The sequence below is a fragment of the Rousettus aegyptiacus genome, unplaced genomic scaffold (genome assembly GCF_014176215.1).
Source record: "Rousettus aegyptiacus isolate mRouAeg1 unplaced genomic scaffold, mRouAeg1.p scaffold_m13_p_4, whole genome shotgun sequence".
NCBI lineage: Eukaryota > Metazoa > Chordata > Mammalia > Chiroptera > Pteropodidae > Rousettus > Rousettus aegyptiacus.
Genome location: NW_023416307.1, coordinates 120,034,223 through 120,054,539, shown reverse-complemented (window position 1 = coordinate 120,054,539; position 20,317 = coordinate 120,034,223). Strand labels below are relative to the sequence as shown.

At 33.7% G+C, this 20,317-nt stretch overlaps 1 protein-coding gene across 4 annotated transcripts in view; it reads right to left on the bottom strand.

Annotated features, from left to right (window-relative positions):
- FANCD2 (FA complementation group D2) overlaps window positions 1-20,317 on the bottom strand; it is a 52,036-nt gene that overhangs the window by 24,999 nt on the left and 6,720 nt on the right. For all 4 annotated transcript variants that reach the window (XM_016121371.2, XM_016121374.2, XM_036220001.1 and 1 more), the window contains 17 exons: window positions 19,123-19,263; window positions 18,471-18,538; window positions 18,193-18,296; window positions 17,725-17,785; window positions 16,815-16,867; window positions 14,799-14,877; window positions 13,259-13,383; window positions 12,042-12,129; window positions 11,412-11,516; window positions 10,825-10,925; window positions 10,302-10,410; window positions 10,037-10,072; window positions 7,164-7,307; window positions 5,529-5,663; window positions 4,190-4,321; window positions 2,937-3,047; window positions 21-130 (listed from right to left, as the gene is read on the bottom strand). In XM_016121371.2, the coding sequence (XP_015976857.2) occupies window positions 21-130; window positions 2,937-3,047; window positions 4,190-4,321; window positions 5,529-5,663; window positions 7,164-7,307; window positions 10,037-10,072; window positions 10,302-10,410; window positions 10,825-10,925; window positions 11,412-11,516; window positions 12,042-12,129; window positions 13,259-13,383; window positions 14,799-14,877; window positions 16,815-16,867; window positions 17,725-17,785; window positions 18,193-18,296; window positions 18,471-18,538; window positions 19,123-19,263 (1,702 nt within the window). The remainder of the gene's footprint in view (window positions 1-20; window positions 131-2,936; window positions 3,048-4,189; window positions 4,322-5,528; window positions 5,664-7,163; window positions 7,308-10,036; window positions 10,073-10,301; window positions 10,411-10,824; window positions 10,926-11,411; window positions 11,517-12,041; window positions 12,130-13,258; window positions 13,384-14,798; window positions 14,878-16,814; window positions 16,868-17,724; window positions 17,786-18,192; window positions 18,297-18,470; window positions 18,539-19,122; window positions 19,264-20,317) is intronic.

Below are 20,317 nucleotides of genomic sequence, written 5' to 3'. Positions count from 1 at the left end.
GTCTGAATTTCCTTGCATACCTGTCTGCTGCCATGATACCAGCCATGGTGACAGCACCAATGATACCAATGAGTTTGTACTTGAATATGGTGCTGGAGAGCTGCTTCCGTACCACCAAGTGCATGTCATCCTGCAAGAAGACAAAGATAGAGAAAAATGAAGATGTTGGAATGACAAAAGAGCCTATAAATATTGGAGTAGCAAAACCTAGAATAGCAAGTTTCTATCATTTACTAACTGTGTCCTTTGGCAAATCATTTCATCTCTCTGAGTCTCATTATTTTTCATCTATAAAAATGCGGAAGGTTTTGAAAGGATCAGAGACAAATTATGAAAAATCCCAGAACAGTGCCTGGCACATGGTAGACATTCAATAACAACAGTTATTATTGTTACTATTGTGATAGCTGCTCAATAAGCATATATGAATTATCATGTGTTGGCTGCTCAGCTAAAATAATGAAATAGAAAAAAATACTTAGGATTTATTCTTAAGATAATGACACCACTCAAAGTGATATGCACATTCAATGTAATTCTTACTAAAATCCCAACAGCATTTTTTTCAGCAATAGAAAAATCCCACTAAAATTTATATGGAATTTCTAGGAATCCCAAATAGCCAAAATGATCTTGAAAAAGAACAAATATGGAGGGCTCACACTTCTAAATTTTGACATTACTATGAAGCTGTAATAATCAGAACAGTGTGATACTAACATAAGATTGATGGGCAGAATCCAGAAGTAAATCCACAGATAGCCAACTTATCTTCCACAAAGGGCCGGGACCATTCAATGGGGGAAGAACAATCTTTTCAACAAAAGATGCTGAAAACACCAGATACTCACACACTAAAAATAAAGTTGAACCTTACCTCATATATATACAAAAATTAACTCAAAGTGAATCCAAGATCTAAGTTTAAGAGCCAAAAATATAAAACTCCTGAGAGAAAACACAGGGGAAAATCTTCATAGCTTTGGATTTGGCAATGGTTTTTCTTAATTATGACACCAAAAACACAAGTGAAAACCAGATAGATTAGACTTCATCAAAACTGCATCAAAGGACACTATCAAGAGTGAAAAGATAATCCACAGAATGGAAGAAAATATTTGTAAACCATATATCTGATAAGGGATTAATATCCAAAATATGTCAAGAATTCTTACACATCAACAATAAAAAACGACCCACTTAAAAAATGAGCAAAGGACTTGAACAGATGCTTTTCCAAAGATATACAAATGACCAATAAGGTCTTGATAAGATACTCATCATTAGTCATTAGGGAAATGCAAATCAAAACCACAGTGAAATACCAGTTCATACCCAATAGGATGATTATAATTAAAAAATGAAAAATGAGTGTTGGTGAGGATGTGGAAAATAGTGTGGTGGTTCCTCAAAATGTTAAACACAGAATCACCATAAGACCCAGCAATTCCACTCCTAGGTATATACCCAAAAGAAATGAAAACAGGTACTCAATGAGATACTTGTACACTAATGTTCATAGCAGCTTTACAATAGCCAAAACGTGGAAAAAAGTCGGTATCCATAAATAGATGAATGAATAAACTAAGTAAGTATATACATATAATGGAATATTATTCAGCCATAAAAAGAAATGAAGTTCTAATATATCCTTCAACATGGATGAACCTTAAACACACTATGGTAAGTGAAATAAGCCAGACACAAAAGAACAAATATTGTATGATTCTATTTAAATGAGGTACCTAGATTAGGCAAATTCAGAAAGTAGATTAGAGGTTACCAGGGGCTGGGCGAAGAGAAATGGGGAGCTATTGCTTAAAAGATACAGAATTTTTGTTTGAGATGATGAAAAAATTCTGGATTCAGGTAATGATGACTGTTGTACGATATTGTGAGTGTACTTAATGCCGGTGAATTGTATATTTAAAAAGTTTTAAATAGCAAATTTTGTTATATATAACTTATCACAATTAAAAAATAAAATAATTGCACAGCACTATATTAATGATGTGAAGCAATCCTCAAAATACACTGCTAAGTGAAATTCAAGATGTAGAACAAGAGGGTAAAGAGTAGAATATAGGTAAATACAAATATATAAATGCTCAGAACATCTCAGGAAGCTGTGAACTAGTAACAGTGATTACTTTTAGAGAATCAAATGCCTAGAGAACTAAAAGGGAGACTTATTTTATTTTTTATCAATTTTCTATACCAATTTTTTTTTAACAGTACAAACAGCCTTTATTGGTCACAACGAGAAGTGGAAAAGGAGGGGATACTACAGCCCCAGCTCCTGGGGCAGTTTCACAGACCCCAGCAATGCCTCCAAAAACAAACAAACAAACAAAAAATCCTTTCTATACCTTTTAATTTTGTACCATGTGCATATTACCAAGTCAATTTTCTTTTAAATTAAAAAAGGGTGTTGGTTGCTCAAAGTCATAGTTTAGTATGGATTAATGCCATAGGGTGGCAACAAAGATATAAAGAGCTGGGTTATGATTCCAACCTAATTTCTTCTCTTATTATAGTCCTCTGTCTGACTTTTTTAATGAATGATGTCCACAAATGAACTCAAGCCCAGACGAAGTTCACATTAGATACAGATGTTCCTTAGAGAATAAGGGAATTCTCTGTACTCCCAAGGCATTAAGAACAGAACCTGAAAGGCTTTTCTTACTCAGTTTCATAGCTAATTACAGTTCCATTTCTACTCTCAAAGACTAAGCTCCTTGAAGGCAGGTCTAATATACCTAACACCTCAGGGCTTGCCATGCAGTAGGCACTTAATGTTTGTGGCAATAAAATAATAAAACAAATGCTTGGACTATGGTTACTCTGTTTCTACTACTACACAGGCTGGAGTGACTTTTTGCAGTAAATTTCAATTAAAGAGGAGTAAGATTCTTTTTCAATGCATTGCTTCTTACCTGGATATGACTGCTGCCTTCATGCTGATTGCTAAACGCCAGTGTGCTGAGAATATAGAAGAGTTTTCGTATTTGCCGAGGGGACATTTTATCCAGATAATCTAAAATGCCCTGTGAGAAAAAAATGCCAAAGATATGGTGAGCAACCAATATTTTTCCCTTTAAATTAAACAAATTAAATCCTTATAAGAGGTATACACATAGATAGCCAGGCATTTGATCCACAAAAGCTCAAGTTCTCTAAAGCTATGCTCAGAGCACAGAGGATTGACATTCTGCTTAGTCTTCCTAACATATCTACTAGTTCTCCCTATTCTTTTTCTCCCCCTTCCCCTTTTCTTGGTGAAAATATTCCACTAAAAGGTTTATCTCTGACCTTATTTCTTATCATATCATTCCCCCTCAGTTTCTACTCCATGAATTACTTATTCATTCTGAAGGAGTCACAAGGGAACTACTTACTTTTTGACCTTGGGCAAAGCCTCAGCTTTCTCATCCCTAATATGGGGATAACATGGCCTACAGTTATGTTTCGAAGCCCAGACTTGATTATGTCAACTCCCTGTTAAAAACATGGAATAGCTCCCTATTGTCTATAAAATAAAGTTGAAACTCTTTAGCATGGTATTTGAAACCCTTCATAATCATGGTATTTGAAACCCTTCGTAAGGCTGTATCTTCTTAGCCTTACCTCCTACCACCTCTCACCATGTATCTTATTTGCCAATCATGCTAGTGAACTTGTCATTCCTTGGACACAGCATGGACTTGGGTGCCAATGGGCTTCTGTTCAAACTGTCCTCTGCCTGGATATACTTCCCTTACTTTCTCTCATCGGATCATTGATGATATTTCATCTTTGAAGACCTCTCCAGTTTCCAAGGCCAAATTATTCCTGCTCTGGTACATCTATAGCACTTTATCTTTATTAGAGAATTCATCATGTTGAATTTAAAATGACTTGCTTATGTATCTTACTTTCTATCATCAAAAGCAAGGACTGACTTTTGTATCCATAACACCCAGAATAGAGGCTGGCACATAGTTAAGTATAAAGAAGTATTTGCTGAAGGAATTAACACAGATAGATGAGTTATTTCTTCTATTACTTGCCCATCACCTCACCTCCTTCTTACCCCTCCTACCAATAATAGTTCTCAATATTTAGAGTACAAGATAGCTGACAGCAGCTATCCCTCAGATATATGCTAGAAAGAAAAATGATTCCATATGTCAACGGAGGGACTAGATACCTTCACAAAGACAGCATTCATCCTCATAGCAGATAGGTTTAGAACTGCCAACTCTAGGAGAACATCCAATGCAATATCAACTTCAGCTTCATTCCCACTGCAGATATGGGTCACTAGGGCACCAATCACTTCCTATACGGAAAAGAGTCAAATGAAGAGTGTGAAGCAAAAATATGGTATGGTCCTCTTAAAGTTCATGCCTGAGGCCATTCCAATCTCAACTTGGTTAAAATCTTAACCTACCCTATCCCGTCATCTAATTTTATTATCTAGTTTTCATTAATACTGGATTCAGGAGGTTTAGGATTATGCCAGTCTAACTATGCTACCATTCAGTCACCCATAATTTATTTCTCATAATTAATCAGTGAGCACTATCTAAACCCTCCTGATTTTGCTCCTTGGCATCATCTTTCTCTTTCTTATATAGGTTAAATATTACCTTTTAAGTTGTGGTTGTACTTAATCTACTGAAATTTATTGAAAAGATGACACTTAAGAAGCTAAGGGTTTTGAAAGTTTTTATCAGTAAGACTTGGATGTTTCAAGCAAACATCCGTTATAATAGTTTTTTTTTTTAAGACATTAAGATGGTTCCAAAAAAATGGCTTAGATGCCATTCTCCTTTATACTACTGCTCCATAGTGAGTCATATATGGCTTTCTCATTTGCAATAGCTACTTCATGCCAGCTGAGTCTGTTGCCCTGCTTTAAATTTTTAATATTTTGTCTTCATTTTAAAAAGTTGCATTCAAATGTTTTAACATCATTAATAATAGGTATAACAAATGTAGAATAAGACACTTTGTTCTTTGTTTTCATAATCATTTTCCACAACTACAGCACATTTTTTATCCCTCATCTTCCTCCATGTGTGCTATTAGGTTTTGTGTCTCGTATTCATGGGAAGAGGGTTAGGCCCTCAGGCTTTCTCCACTTGTTTTCTGCTACATTTTTTCCTAGAAAACTCAAGAATCAAATGACAGTTGATTATTTGCAGCTAAATTTTAAAACTACAATCCCTATACTGTGAAAATTGCCTGACAACCCCAACCCTTTAAGCCATGGTTTATTTGAGGTACAGTGAATCCAGATCTTCATTTTAGACTCAGAGAATTTTAGAGTTCAAAACACAGAATTAGATTCTCCAGTCCAGTCTCTTCATTTTATTGAGACAAAGACTAGGACTAAGTTTTCGCAATTCCCAGTTCAGAGTTTCTTCTCCTTCAATATTGTCAACCAACAGGAAATAAACATGAGATCACAGGCAAGTAACTTGGAATTGCATTTCTTCCCTTTTCCCGGTTCTCTCCTTTCCAAAATAAATATTTCAACATACCTGCTGGCAGTAAGCGTCAAAAAACTTAAATGCATATTTGTATAGCAGACTGCCAAACAAAATTATACTCTGGTCTAGGGAGTGCAACAAATTCTGAGCCAGCGACAGAATGGATGGACAAAGATCCTTAAGAACCTTAAGGAGAGAAAAGAAAAGAGAAAAAAGCTATGGGAGAAACTTAGTTATTGCAGCACTAAGAGTTGCTTACCTTCTTGGAACGTGAGATTTCTCCTCGCCAGCTCTCATTTTAACTTAAGGAACCTCAAAAATCTTTGTTTTACTCAGAATAATCATTCACCACTCTGAGTCTTCTCTCAGAATTAATAGGAATCAACATATTAATAACAATTGACCCTGAAGCTCAAATAAGTTAAATTACAAGCATAATAGTACTGTCCCTATCTGCCCAATTTGGGACTAGAATCCAGATCTTCTAAATCCCAGTCTCCTCATTCAGTCATATCGCTCCCTTGAGGATATACTAGGCCTGCTTTGCGTTGGTTACAATGTGAAATCAGTCTATAAAGTTCAAAGCTAATTAAGCTGATTTCATTTAAAGAAGATCAAGAAGAAAACTGATACTGATAATGTTTTTAAGATGTTAAGATATCTTAATGGAGCCAGAGTAAAAAAAAAAAAGTTATTAAGTCCAGCTTCTTTACTGATATCATCACAATAAAATCTTAAATTAAGCATTAAATTGGTTATAATGTTTTACTTAGTAAAAATGAAGTAAAAAATTATATATGGTTACTGTCCTCTGGAAAATTACAGCGCAAAACACATATCATTGCCAGAAATAAGCACAGAAAGAACTGTAAGACATAACAGTTCAATCCACTGCTAAATATAAGACCCAACTACATATTTTCATTAATTCCTAAGCCAAGCCCCAAACCACGGGTCTACCAGTTTTCTAAGAAGGTATACACTGTTAAAATCTTAAATATTCACCTGCAAACACCATTCCTCGCTGACAAAATTCTAATTTGAATGGTTTCTATTTCAACAAGAATGATTACCTAAGGTCTCAGTCAGTACTGAATGACCAAATAGTTATGGTTCAGAGATGCATAATTATGTCTCTACTAGCATTCCTCTAGTCTTGCTGTGCTCAGAGTTTTTAAAAACTACTTAACAGACACAGAAGGCAAGTCTGTCAAAGTTGCACATCGTAAAGAGATAGACAATTAAAATGATTAATACAAACTTAAGATTTGAGTCTCAATGGGTTTCAATGAACTGAAATTAACAGGATGAAATTTTGCATGGGAGCTGTTAAACTTTCCATTTTAGGTTAAAAATCAAGTTACATAAGTATGTAATTAGAAGACTGAAATTAAAATACTTCCTATAAAAAAATTGGGAGTTTAAGTCTAATAAGCTTAACATAAACTAATTTTGTGACCCTTTTGTTAAAAAGATGAAAAACAACCTTAGGTTGGTTTTATCAACATCATAATGTCTCAAATGAGGTAAGTAAAAATCCTTCCATGTTTTGAAATACACTGAACTCCCTGTCAAAGATCAACAACCAGCAAAGGTGGTGGTGTCAAGATTCCCACACCAGGTAGGAAAGGTTAAAATAACCTCTGTACCTTTCACAGTAATGTTGTCCAATTCTCTGACACTTACAAAGTAATGAATATAGAATGTACTCTGAAGCAGCTCTTCTTGAAAGCAGCCTGATCGAATCTTATTTCTTAGCACCCTCTCAATGCACTTCTTTGTCTGAGTGTTGGTGCTATAGATGATGAGAAGCATCGTCAGGTCAAATATCTATTGTCAGTAAATATGCAACAACAGGAAAATAGTTTAATAAATCAGTACATTTACTATAATGAAATAACAGCTCTCAAGTTGTTCCCATTAAAACACAAAATGGATGATACTCATTTGCTCAACATACCACATGGAAGTACCTAAATTATCACAAAACAGAAATATTTTTCAGAGAAATAAAGTGCCACAACTATTAGTCACTGGTATCTTTTAAGAAAACACTAAAATAAAAGTGGAAGTCACATTATTATAGAAATAACTTTAATATCTTCATGTTAGAGAAAAAAGATTAAATCACTTGCCAACTTCAGTATATTTTCATTATTAGGAAAATTACTTTGTGAAACGTTGATTGTAAACGTCTGTGAATATAAACATGTGATAGTCACTTTCAGAATATTATATAGCCATTACAAAGAATGAGACTATATTTTTTGACAGAGACATTCATAACATATTGTGAGGTAAAAATAAAAAACTTGCAAGATGATAATAATAATATTTGTAAAAACAATGTACAAGTACATATATGTGTAACAGTGGGCATGCTTACACTCACATACACATATACCTGTGTGTGAATAGAAAAAAAATCTGGAGGAATGATTATCCTTGAAAAATGGGACAGGGAATGAAGGGAAACTATTTTTAACATTTTTAGATTCATTGTGAGGTTTTTCCCTCCCCACTTAGCTTATATTAACTGTTTTTGGGTTTTTTTTTTAAGGTTCAAAAGTCAAACAGGACAAAAAAGAAAAAAGAAATTACTTGTAACTCACATAACTTAAAGGCAAAAAACAAACAATCCAATTAAAAATGGGGAGAGAAGCTGAACAGACATTTTCCCAAAGACAAAGATATGGCCAACAGGTACATGAAAAATGCTCAACATCACTAGTCATCAGGGAAATGTAAATAAAAGTCACAAAGAGATGTCACCTCACAACTGTTAGAATGGCTATTATCAAAAAGACAAGAAATAATAAATGGAGAAAAGGGAACCCTGTGCACTGCTGGTGGGAATGTAAATTGGTGCAGCTACTATGAAAACAGCATGGAGGTTCCTCAAAAAATTAAAAATAGAACTACCTTATGATTCAGCAATGCCACTTCTGCGTATTTGAAGAAAACAAAAACACTAATTCGAAAAGATATGTGCACCCCCATGTTCATTGCAGCATTATTTACAATTGCCAAGACATGAGAACAGTCTAAACATCCACCAATGGATAAATGGATAAAGAAAATGTGGTATAATATATATTTCACCACTTGCAACAACATGGATGGACCTTGAGAGCATTATGCGAAATGAAGTAAATCAGATAGAGAAAGACAAATACCACAGGATCTCATATGTGGAACCTAAAAAAAACTCAAAAAACAAAATAACAAGCTGATAGATACAGAGAACAAATTGGTGTTTGCCAGAAGCAGGGGGTGTGGAATGGGTGAAATGGGCAAAGGAGGTCAAAAGGTTCAAACTTCTAGTAATAAAATAAATAAGTCATGGGGATGCAATGTGCAACATGGTGACTATAGTTAATAATATTGTATTATATATTTGAAAGTTAAGAAGGTATATCACAAGAAAATATATTTGCAATTGTGTGGTGATTGATATTAACTAGACATATTGTGGTGATCGTTTTGCAGTACATACAAATACTACACCATTATGTCATACAACTGAAACTAATATGTCAATTATATCTCAACTAAAAGAAGATATTTTAATAAAGGTTTAGATGTTCTAACTTAAAAAACAAAAACAAATTATTTAGGACATCCTTTCACTGAAGGTCCTATTCATTTAGACACCAAAACTGAGAATTATTATAACAGAACAGAACATAGCAATGAAAAATGACAATAAAGACAAATGTAGACGCATGCAAAATATTTATGACATAATATCAGGAGAAAAAAATCAGAATACAGAATTATATTTATAGTGATTAGAAATCTGTAAAAATAGGTATGCAGGTGTCTAGGCGTCATGCAAAAATAAAAATGGTTGTATTAGGGTATTTTGATTCCACCTCCCAAGAAAAATTATTGACTTTTTCATAGTTTTATTCAGTATCATAAAAGATTTTAAGATAATCATCAAAAATTAAATAATCCAACTAACAAAAACCCCACAAAACAGATTCCAATTAAAAAAAAAAAAAAACCCTTAAAGGGAATCAATCAGTACATAAGAAACTTAATAATTTGGCTTCTTGACAGAAGAAAATATTTCAGGAATTAAGACAGATTCAGTCCCATCACCCTGACAGTGGATGGATTCACTCTGATCAGGTCTACATGGGCAAAGAAATGTGGAACATCATTATGTTGACAATTCTATTTGGTGGGAGGAAGGGCAATCGGACAGATACAAGGAACTGACTCATGACATGGGGGACTCTAGTCTTCACCTCCTCATCAAAGACTGGGCTTCTTTGACTGTAACTCACTATGTTTGCTTGGAATGTTAATATTTCCCCTTATGAATATTTAACACTTATTTTATCGCCAGAATAAATGTGTAGGGAAGATCTTCTGGCAAATTACCCCCTCATATCATCTTTACCAGACAGGTAATGTTTATTAGAGCAACTACAGAAGGCACAGAAAGGATGACTTGAGGGAGCAAAAGAAAGCAAGCAGGAAAAAAACACTAGGCAATTTCACTAATTTTAAGTCTGCAATATTTAAAATTCACAGTACGTGGACATTACCTTGTGTTCAGACATTGGAGCAGTGCGTTCAATTGCCTGGGAAATCAAGGGTCACAAATATATTACAACACATTAGTAGAACACTTCTAGCCCTATTCAGCATACCCTATTCTCTTACTTGAGAACCAATCCGCCCATATGGCAACCCATCTATCAATTCTACTTGAATAACTTTTAAGACTTTCATTTCACCCTACTTATACATCTGTCACTGATTGCCACTCATTTCCTCTTTAATGTTTAAAGTTCCAAAGATCTCACTCACCTTAATCCAGGCTTCTGAAATGGTTTTCTCATATCTAACAGCTGACTTTATCACATCAAAGAGAAGAAAAACACAGTCCTGACCACTGTTTTCTTGATTTCCTGAAGAACTACAAGTAGCAGAAGAGGAAAAATATCATTCTTCCACTTAGCAGAGAGAAAGCTGTAAGAGTTAGGTTCCTATTTACTAGTCATGTGTCTCGGAACAAGTTCACAACTTCATGTGTAAAATGGCTAAGTTGTACTGCAGTCCATCTGGGACTGATGTGAATAGCCAAGAGAACAAAGACACAATATATGTATGTATGTATGTATGTATGTATGTATGTATGTATGTATGTACATACGCACACACATATGTACCCATATATGATTTGAAAAAGTGTACAGTATTACATAAGTGTAATATTACTACCATTATTTATAGTTGTGTTAGGATCTACTATCCTGGAGTCAAGAGAAATGTCAGAAAACTTTCTTTGCCTACATGAGAAACAGGGTGATAACTGTTGATAAGCTTATACCTTGTTTGTCCTTTATTTTTCATCTTGCTTTGGGAAGCATGTAACCGTGAAGGCAAAATACATTGCTGCAGATCCAACTTCTCCCGAAGTTCAGAAATTACCTGCGGAAATAAATATTAGCTACATGTTCTGTTTGTGCAAACTGAATAGGCATAGTCCACTCTCTCAATTTAGGAAAACCACAACAGTTTCCTAAAAGCCTGAAGAAATAGAATTATTAAATGTTAGATAAGGCATTTTGAAAAAGAGAGCTAGTGAAATAGCTAATGCAAGCCTAGTATGTCATGCCCTTCAAAATTCCAGAACTCCTTAAGATATTAACTGAAATAGCAAATATAACCTGTAGCAGTTTATACAGAACAATAAATCTGGCTAGTAGCTCTATTCTCTCCCCTGAATACCATCTGGATTAATCAGCATTATCAATTAGCTTGGAGACAGAAAATAGCAATTAGAACCCATTAATTTAAATAATTTATCTACATCTAGGTTAGTCTTTTTTTGATTGTTGAGTTTCACAAGGGTATCATTGCTTTATTCTGTGGATCTAACATCCTATTGGTATTTGTGGAGAAATAATAGGGTACCTCAAGTGCATCCGTGGTTGTTACAGAATGAAGAATGAACTTGATTATCACAGGTAAATCGTCCAGTCTGACAGATGACAACTTACTTATCATCAATTGGCGGATCTAAACATAAAAAACACAAAAAACTTAGATATTTTCATGTTAATACCTCAACCTAGTATTGACTTGGTAGGTAACATTAGAAGAATTACTTCTCTTACTCAGTTTCCTCACATGTAATTTAAGAAGAAAAACTCCTTCTTTTATTTTACTCTAAAATACTTGCTTTAATTTTTTTTAAAGTGTTATTACAGTTTAAATGGGTGTTATTATCTTACATTTTGAAACTGAATTTTCTATTAGCCCAGGAAGGCATAAAAAATTGTTACTCTTAAAGGAGCAGTTAATAAATATTCAGGCAATATAGAAGATTTCCATTAAAACTTACTGCTTAAAACAGAGCAGTGAATTTATCATAGTACGACATATAAAATTTACTGAAAAGAAAAAAGAGATCAAGTGTCATTCAATATTGTTTCGGAAGGAAATTTTTATTACGTACGATTACTCCAAGAAAATGAATGACTGGCACTGGTTGTAGGAAATGAGAAAGCTAGTTCTGCTTACAGAGAGCAAAGTCTTTCCTACCTTAGACAGGAGCTCTGGGTCAAGTCGGAGGCTGGAAAGGACATCCAGGATCGGAACAGTGAGTGGTGTGTTCTCTGTTAGAAGGTCACTGTGAATGGTAGAAGAGAAAAGTTGTGCAACTTTTAACAGAGCTGGGTAGATAATGATCTCAAAAAATCACTCAGAGTATGAGAAGAAATGATATACTTAGTTATTATTAAATGTCTGTTTATAGTATGTTTCATTCAAAAATTGTTTTGATTTTAAAAAATGCTCATTATAAAAAAATTCAAACAACAGAGTAAAAATAAGAAACCTTCCCTCATCAATCCCACTATTCAGAGGTAACACACTACTGAGTTTGTTTGGTACATATCCTTCCTGAGAAAAGGAAAAAGAAAACATAAAATTATAATGAATGGTGAGAAATATGATAGATGTACGTGCAGGACACTATAGGACCACAGGATAGAGAAGGACAGTGATAGATTCCAAGAGAAGGCTATACAAAAGGACAAACTGGAATTTAGCAGGCAAAAAAGATGGAACAGAGCTACACCCAGAGGGAGCATCCTGCCTAAAAGTTCAAAGGCAAGAACTCACTGAACATTTCTGGAAGTAGCTGTGCAGACGGCTATAGAAAAGGAAGTACTACAAACTAAAAAATGTTAAGCTACAACTTCTAGGATAAGCAAGAAGTTGCATTAAAACAGAAACACTATTATGCAGGGATACTGTTCTCCTCTCCTTAATTACTACCCTACCAATTACTATTTTTCATGTAAATGACAGTAAGCAGTAACTCATAGCAACAGATCTGATGCAGCAATGTGCATCAGAATGAATCATTTAGGGATCAAAGAATGTAGATATTTAATAAGCTCCACAAATGATTTGGATATGCAGTCATGACTGAGGACCCCTTGGAGAGCAGAAAAGCTAATGAAACAAAGAGATCGTGTTTAAGTCTTCATAAGGCCAAATTTATACACCTAATCCTAAGCCAGACTTCATATACACAACAAATATATACACCTTTAAAAGTAGGTAGACTGATCTACTCAAATATATACTCATTATTAGAAAAACAAGTCAAATCCAATACCCTACTCATGGAAGGGAGGCATTACCCTCTTTTACATAAAAAGGAACCCATTACTACTACTCTTTTCATACTGCAGTGATAAAGCTACCACAGTGGAGATTTGCTTAAGGATGAAAACAAGGTGCTTACTTACCTGAGTTCTTGCCCCACATCAGCATGTTGGGAATCCCCTAGGATCTCAGGTAGGCTAGTAATGAAGTCATGCTGAAGGTGCACTGGAGCAATACTGATCAGCTGCATAATCTTGGTGGTGAGATCCTGTGGTGAATGAGACTATTAGAATTGCAGTACATTACCCAGAATAGAGAAAGAGCTCCTACTCATGAAATGTAAAGCTAAAATTATTTTGTGTACAATATAATAAGTATACATATGCAAATACAAAACCTAAATTCAGAGGTAAGCGACCCAAAAAATTTCATATGTGAGATGGTATATAGGCAAAAAAGTAGTGTGGATGGTATATCATCTAATCAGTCTGTTATATATTTTATTTCATTTAATCTTCACAACTCTATGGAGTTTCAATTCCTGTTTTTAAAATGTGGGATATGTACTGTTGAGGACACACAAATAATAAATGGCAGACTCAAAGTTCCAGCCCCAATGAGACTCCAAAACTCTTGTTCTTCTAAGTAATTATTTAGCCTTGGAATATCTGACAAAAATTAGTAGAATAATTTTAAGAACGTTGAAAAGAAATAGGCCTTAAGCACTAGGCTCAAAACAGATTCTACTTCACCAAGGTGCTTGATAACAAGTAACACAGTTATAAAGACTTCCTGAAATATTCCTCAATATAGTAGTCCCCACTCATCTGAGGGGCATACATTCCCAGACAGCCAGTGAATGCCTGAAACCATGGATAGTATCAAACCCTACATATACTATAATTTTTCCAATATATACATACTTATGATAAAGTTTAATTTATAAATTAGGCCCAGTAAGAGATTAACAATAATTAATAATAAAATAGAACAATTACAATGATATGCTATAATAAAAGTTATGTGATTATGGTCTGTTTCAAAATATCTTATTGTATTGTACTCACCTTTTCTTATGATAATGTGAGATAATAAAATGCTTACATGATGAGATGTAGTGAGGTGAATGACACAGACTTTGTGATGTAATATTAGATTACTGTTGACCTTCTGAAAATATGTCAGAAGGAGGATCATCTGCTTCAGGTGATCCTAGACCATCAAGTCATGACAATGTTACTGGTTGGAAGTCGGGAGCAGAAAATGTTAATGATTGGGAATATTTAATAGCTTCTGACTGAAACTATGAAAAGCAAAACTGAAGAAAATGGGAGACTACTGTATATAATCAAATTAAAACATCTGCAGTAAAGAAGGGTAGCTTAGGATCTCATTGCTTGAGAAATAAAACAGTAATTTCTGTACTTTGAAGACTAAATCTTTCCAAATATTTAATTTATTTAATAAATAATATCTAGTTATCATAATTAGGTAAATTTCTTTTTTCTGGAGAAATTTAAATCTCAAAATTTTAAAGCTGAAAAGTTAATGAATGAATTTAAAAATGTGAATTTTTCTGTTTAGAAATGAAAAAACAAAACAAAACCCTTGCAAATTCCAAGTTTGGTTAAGTGTGGAAAACACAGTATAAATCTAAGTGAAAGAAAAAGTCCCAAAGTCTACCTTGCCATCCACAACTCTGTCAAGCCATTTCAGTTGACTGATGATGAGTCGAGGCATGCTTATTCCATTACTGTTCACTCTAAAATGTTAGGATGAGAAGACAGGGAACTTAGCCTTTCTGACTTATAAAACAAACAGAAAGCATTAATACTGAACAAAACTTTTCAGCCATTAAATTAACATTTACTGAATACTTACTATGCATTGTGCACTGTGAGAGATACATAGGTGGTTTTTTAAAAAAGTATGAGATATTATGTTTATATATGTTGAGAAAGATGATGTCTGGAAGAAGACACACTAAACTGTTAATTATGGCACATCTGGGGAATGTTTACACAGAGAGGAAGAAAGGTCTGGAGAGTACTTCTTAAAATAATGTAAGCAATTTAAAAAACATAAAAAAAATAAACTTTAAATAATTGAATAACATGAATATTTTAAAAGGGTAAAAAACAAATTCCATCAATGTGATAAGTACTGAAAAAGGTAAGCATCTACGGCTATGGAAACACAGCAGGTCAAATTAAATTATGTTTGTGAAAGTATTAAAAACCATTTATGGATAAAAAAAATGTTGGTTCAGTTATTATTATTTCCCCAAAATGACAGTCTCTGTCTTCCTCCCAACTTACTACATCTAAAGTTTTGGACCCCATACAGTTCCTTTTTGTGACAGTGTTCTCGGTCTTTGTTTACTACAGTCAAATTTTCTATTTATCTTATCTTGTCTGTCTGTCTATCTATCTATCTATCTATCTATCTATCTATCTATCTATCTATCTATCAAGTGTCTACAGCACCTGGTATTCCAAGGTCATCTCCCATTGAAGTACTAACCAGGCCCGACCCTGCTTAGCCTCCACTGCAGTCAAATTTAACTGCTGAAAAAGTCTTAGCCAGAACATAAAGCATCTAGTAAGCCATTCAGACAAAGCACAAAATTTTAAAGGTAAATCTTCAAGTTTATTATTATTGTATAATAGACCCTGAAAAGACATATGAAGGAGAAAATAAAAGTAATCTATAATCCTGTCATCCAGGATGTTCACTATTAATATACATATATATCTATGTGTATGTGTGTATGGATTTATCTTTTTTTAAAACAAAATACTAGGCTGTACTGTAAACGGTGATTTGTAACCTAACTTTTTTTTCCAATTAATGCTTGGTGTTAAATAGTTCTCTTTAAAATTTTTAATAAACACATGATATTCCAGTGTAGATGTACTTAATTTACTTAACCAATCTCCTATAGTTGAACATCTCAGTTCTCAACAATTTTTTGTTATTTTAAACAGCAATCTTATTCATTACTATTTTCATTCACAATTATTACCTTAGCACAGAATTAGGAGACATGGATGAGCATTAAAGGGTATGCGAAATCTAAAGTTTTGATATACGTAACTTACTACTCTTCAGAATGACTGATCCAATTTATATGTTCATTGGCAAGATGTAGACATGCCTGTTCATTACACTCAACACAGGACATTCTTTGAGAGTGGAAAAATATATTTATTGTTTTGAATTTGTCTTTGATTATTAATGAAATGGAGCATTTTTAAAAAATGTTTGATGCTCTTGTATTTCTTCTTTGTGAATTGTCTGTCCATTATCTTTATCTACTTTTCTATTAAACTGTTCATTTCTTGTCATTTTTTAAAGTAATTTTTTTAAAAAAGTGGTAAGTAAATTTTTAAAAAACGGTACAATATAAAATTGAAAAGGTAAACAACAATATTTAGAGAATATCTGACTCCAACCAATTGGTTCCCTTCCTTGGCGACAACTACTATTATCAGTTTATTGTGTATCTTTCTGGGAATATGTATTCATATAAATACATGAAATTTCAAAGAAAAACACTCCAATAAAATTTTAGTAGTCACTTAAGAATCTGGCATCATCATAAATATGACCTTCGGAGAAATCAATGATTCTTTAATCTTTTCAGAGAGAAACAAGTACACCAGGGTACTTTAAGCATTTCAGAGTAACTCCACATACCTTTCAAAAAGAAATTCTGGCAACTTTTCAAATAAGGTTTTGATAATAGCAGGCTGAAAAAGCAGATATAAGGAATTAGGAAATGGTCTCAAAATATACAACAGAAATGTATAATTAGCCATAATTCTCTCCAACAAGTACTCTTGGACGAAAAACCTTGCTATAATAGCAATCCTCTTATTATAAGAATGTCCATATGCTGCCTATACTTTGAATATAAGCTGTTAGAATACAAAGACTTATCAATAATTTGTCTCTGAAAAACTGCAAAATGTCTATCAAAGCAATATTAAAATAATCAGATAATCAAAAACATCATTAAACAAAAGATTTCTCTTCAGAGGAACAAGAGGGCTCTTAGAGTTAAGTTAACTAAATCATATTCAAGATTTCCAGAGGAAAAAAAGTGATAAATAGTATGGGAAGATTAACAGTGGGAAAAAAGAAAAGAGAAAAAATAGAGGACAGGGTATGAGACTTTTCACTGTATATTTGATTTTATAATTTGAGATGTTTAAAACATGTCAATGTAGTGTCTACTCAATAAATTAAAAGAGAAAGGAGAAGAAAAGGGCAAAATCAAGTTAATAAGTAAATAAAAAGCTAAACGGGAGATAACACAGATGTGAACATGGCGGAGATACACAAGGTACTAAGAACACAGAGGATAAAGCTTTTCAAAACAGGAATCAGAGGCTGAGGGAATAAAATGATATTTCAAGATGTAGTGGGCTAATCAGCTCAATCCAAAAACCCAGATATTGCCCTACCAGATACATTTCTGCAATAGGGCTACAGTAAACTGTTGCAAACCCAAACTTTCCTCTACCCTGTACTCCAGCCACTTATACTTGGGCATACACCACGAATCGCATCTAACAAATGTTTACAGAAAAAGTGGCAGTCTCACCTGTAATATGTCAATCCCCAGAAGCAATTTAATGAGGCTCTTAGAGTAAGGTGTGCCCATGCTGTAAAAAAACAAAAACAAAAACAAAGATTTGTTTTCTATTTTGTTTTCCTTGTTTTAATGTTTTTCTTATTCTATAAAATTGGTTAAATATATAATCTTTAAAAAGAAATTAACTGGTAGATAAGAAATACAGAACATGAGAAGATGGCTTGTAAGACAGGGAAAAGTAAATAATTGAAATTCTGTCAACACAGGTGAGACGCAATCTAGAAAACACTCTGGTTTCTAGTCTCATAACTATAAACTTAATAATTTACAGGTTAGGATAAAACTACAGGAAAGAGGGCTATAAATAAAAAGTGAAATTCCAAAAAAATTACATTCTGCCCTGCCCATCCACTCCTCCAGCCAACAGTTAGTATAAGAGACAAAATTTCATTAAGTCTCCATGCCTCCTCTCCACACCTGGCTTCTTCATCCTGCAGACGTTCACAAGACAAAAGGCAGTTCCTGAAACTGTCTTGGTCCTCAATGTACGACTCCAGGCCACTAACAAATTCTTCTATTATCTTAATGGCATTTAAAAAAAAAAAAAAAAAGGGTAAGAGTAAGATTTTTATTTTAACACACTGTGGGGTAGCTAAAAATCATTCTAGCTCATTTGACTTTTATGCCAGTATCTTAAAATCCCAATTCCAGAATACTGCTGGCAAAAGTAAAAGTACCAGGGAAAAATTACATACTCTGGGATAAGAAGGATGTTTCCTCAGAGTCTGAAAGAGCTTCTTTTGGAAAACAATTTGATCCACAGCTGTGAAGAAAGAATAGTTGGTCACCAGAGTCTTTAACATCTCCTATCATAGTTTTTATTCCTTAAAATGTAAGTTTCCTATCTGATGGAACAAATAAGGATATTTTCAATCTAATTCAGAGCTAAATCTTCTAACCACATGGTAAAACAGACTTAGTTTTGACAGAGGATAGCTACTAAGTGTTCTAAAAAAGACATGCCATAACTTTAGCAGGACAGAATAATCTATGTCCCAAAAGCAGGGCCTTCTTTATGTCTTAGATGGCTTTATAAATTTCCTTCTAAATTATTGTGACACAGACCTAACTACTCTCTGGGTATTTATTTTTTCACAAGAAAACAAAAAACAATACTAGTATATAAAATTAAAAAAAAAAAAAGGATTAGAAGTACTTTACTTAACATGCATTTATAGGACTGAAGACCATAATGATATTCTCTAAAAACCAATTTTCTTTTCATCCTTGTCTCAAGATGAAAGGGGCTCCCATTTCTAATCTTCATTACCTTTCTATTTAGAAACTCCATGATTCAGTTCTGAACGCTTTCACTACATCGAGAAAAGATTTAGATTAAATTATCACCTAGTTGATTCTGATTCTCTCCTGTTTTAAGAACAATTCCTGAGGTCTTAAGAAGCTGTATGAATACACTGTTGTTTTCATCAACTTCATTATGAATATGAGATTTCTTTGTCTTTTTGGAAAGTGGTGGCTTCCTGGCATCTGAAAATAGAGAAATTTTTCAGAAATGTGACAAATAGTAAAGCAAAGATAAAAATGTAAAACCTAGAATAATAACCCTAAGAAGAAAGCTGATAGGTTTCTAAAAAATTACTGGAGTTGATGCTACAATGAAATTTTATCTTTAACAATGGTCAGCAATAGTGGCTGCCAAACAAAACAATCAACAAATAGAATTATTTTCAGTTCTTGAGTTTTCATTTGAAAAATTCAAAATGTGCCACTTCTAATAAGAATAACCATGGAAATGTTTTCCACCCAAATTATAAAGCAGTCAGGGTCTCTCAAGCTGCTGTGTGCAAACCATTACACTAGAATCACTGGGAAGCTTATTAAAAGCATACTCTTAGGTCACATCCCAGAGCTATGAAATCAAAATTTCAGGGATATGGCCTGGGAATCTGAATTTTTAACAAGCTCTCCAGGTAATAATCTGATGCACACCAAAGTTTGAGAATCAATGATCTAGATGCAGGGAAAGAAAGAATAAGGCAGCTTCTCCTGCATCGTATCTTTGAGTACAAAGCCCTCATTGGTCTCATCCCATGGCTTTCAATCCATGAGAAGTAATGAAACATAATTAACAAACAAAAACAAACAAGATACTTGAAGTTAAATATTATCAACTTTTCTCTCTTAATGATGCAACAAGTTAGAATTGCCTTAACAGAGTAGATGAATGTAATAAATGAAAAAGACTATCAACCTCTTGTTGGAACTCTTAGGGCCTTTGTTAACCATATTCTCATATGGACAGATTCTGCACTGTTTCTTTGCCTCCGATGTGCTTGCTTTGATATGATGACTTTTCTTTATACATCACTATCATAGCATTTATCTAGACCATAATTTTTTTAAAGAAGGAAAGGGAACCATAAGGTTTTTTTTTTAAAAGAGTAGGGAGTGTGCTGTACCTTTGTGTTTCAGTATCCAGATGATGTACAATAGATAAGCTCTAAAACTAACTCCTCTTATGGATGTGGAGACTGACACTCAGAAACTATAGGCATGCCCAAAGTAATACATGGAATCAGAG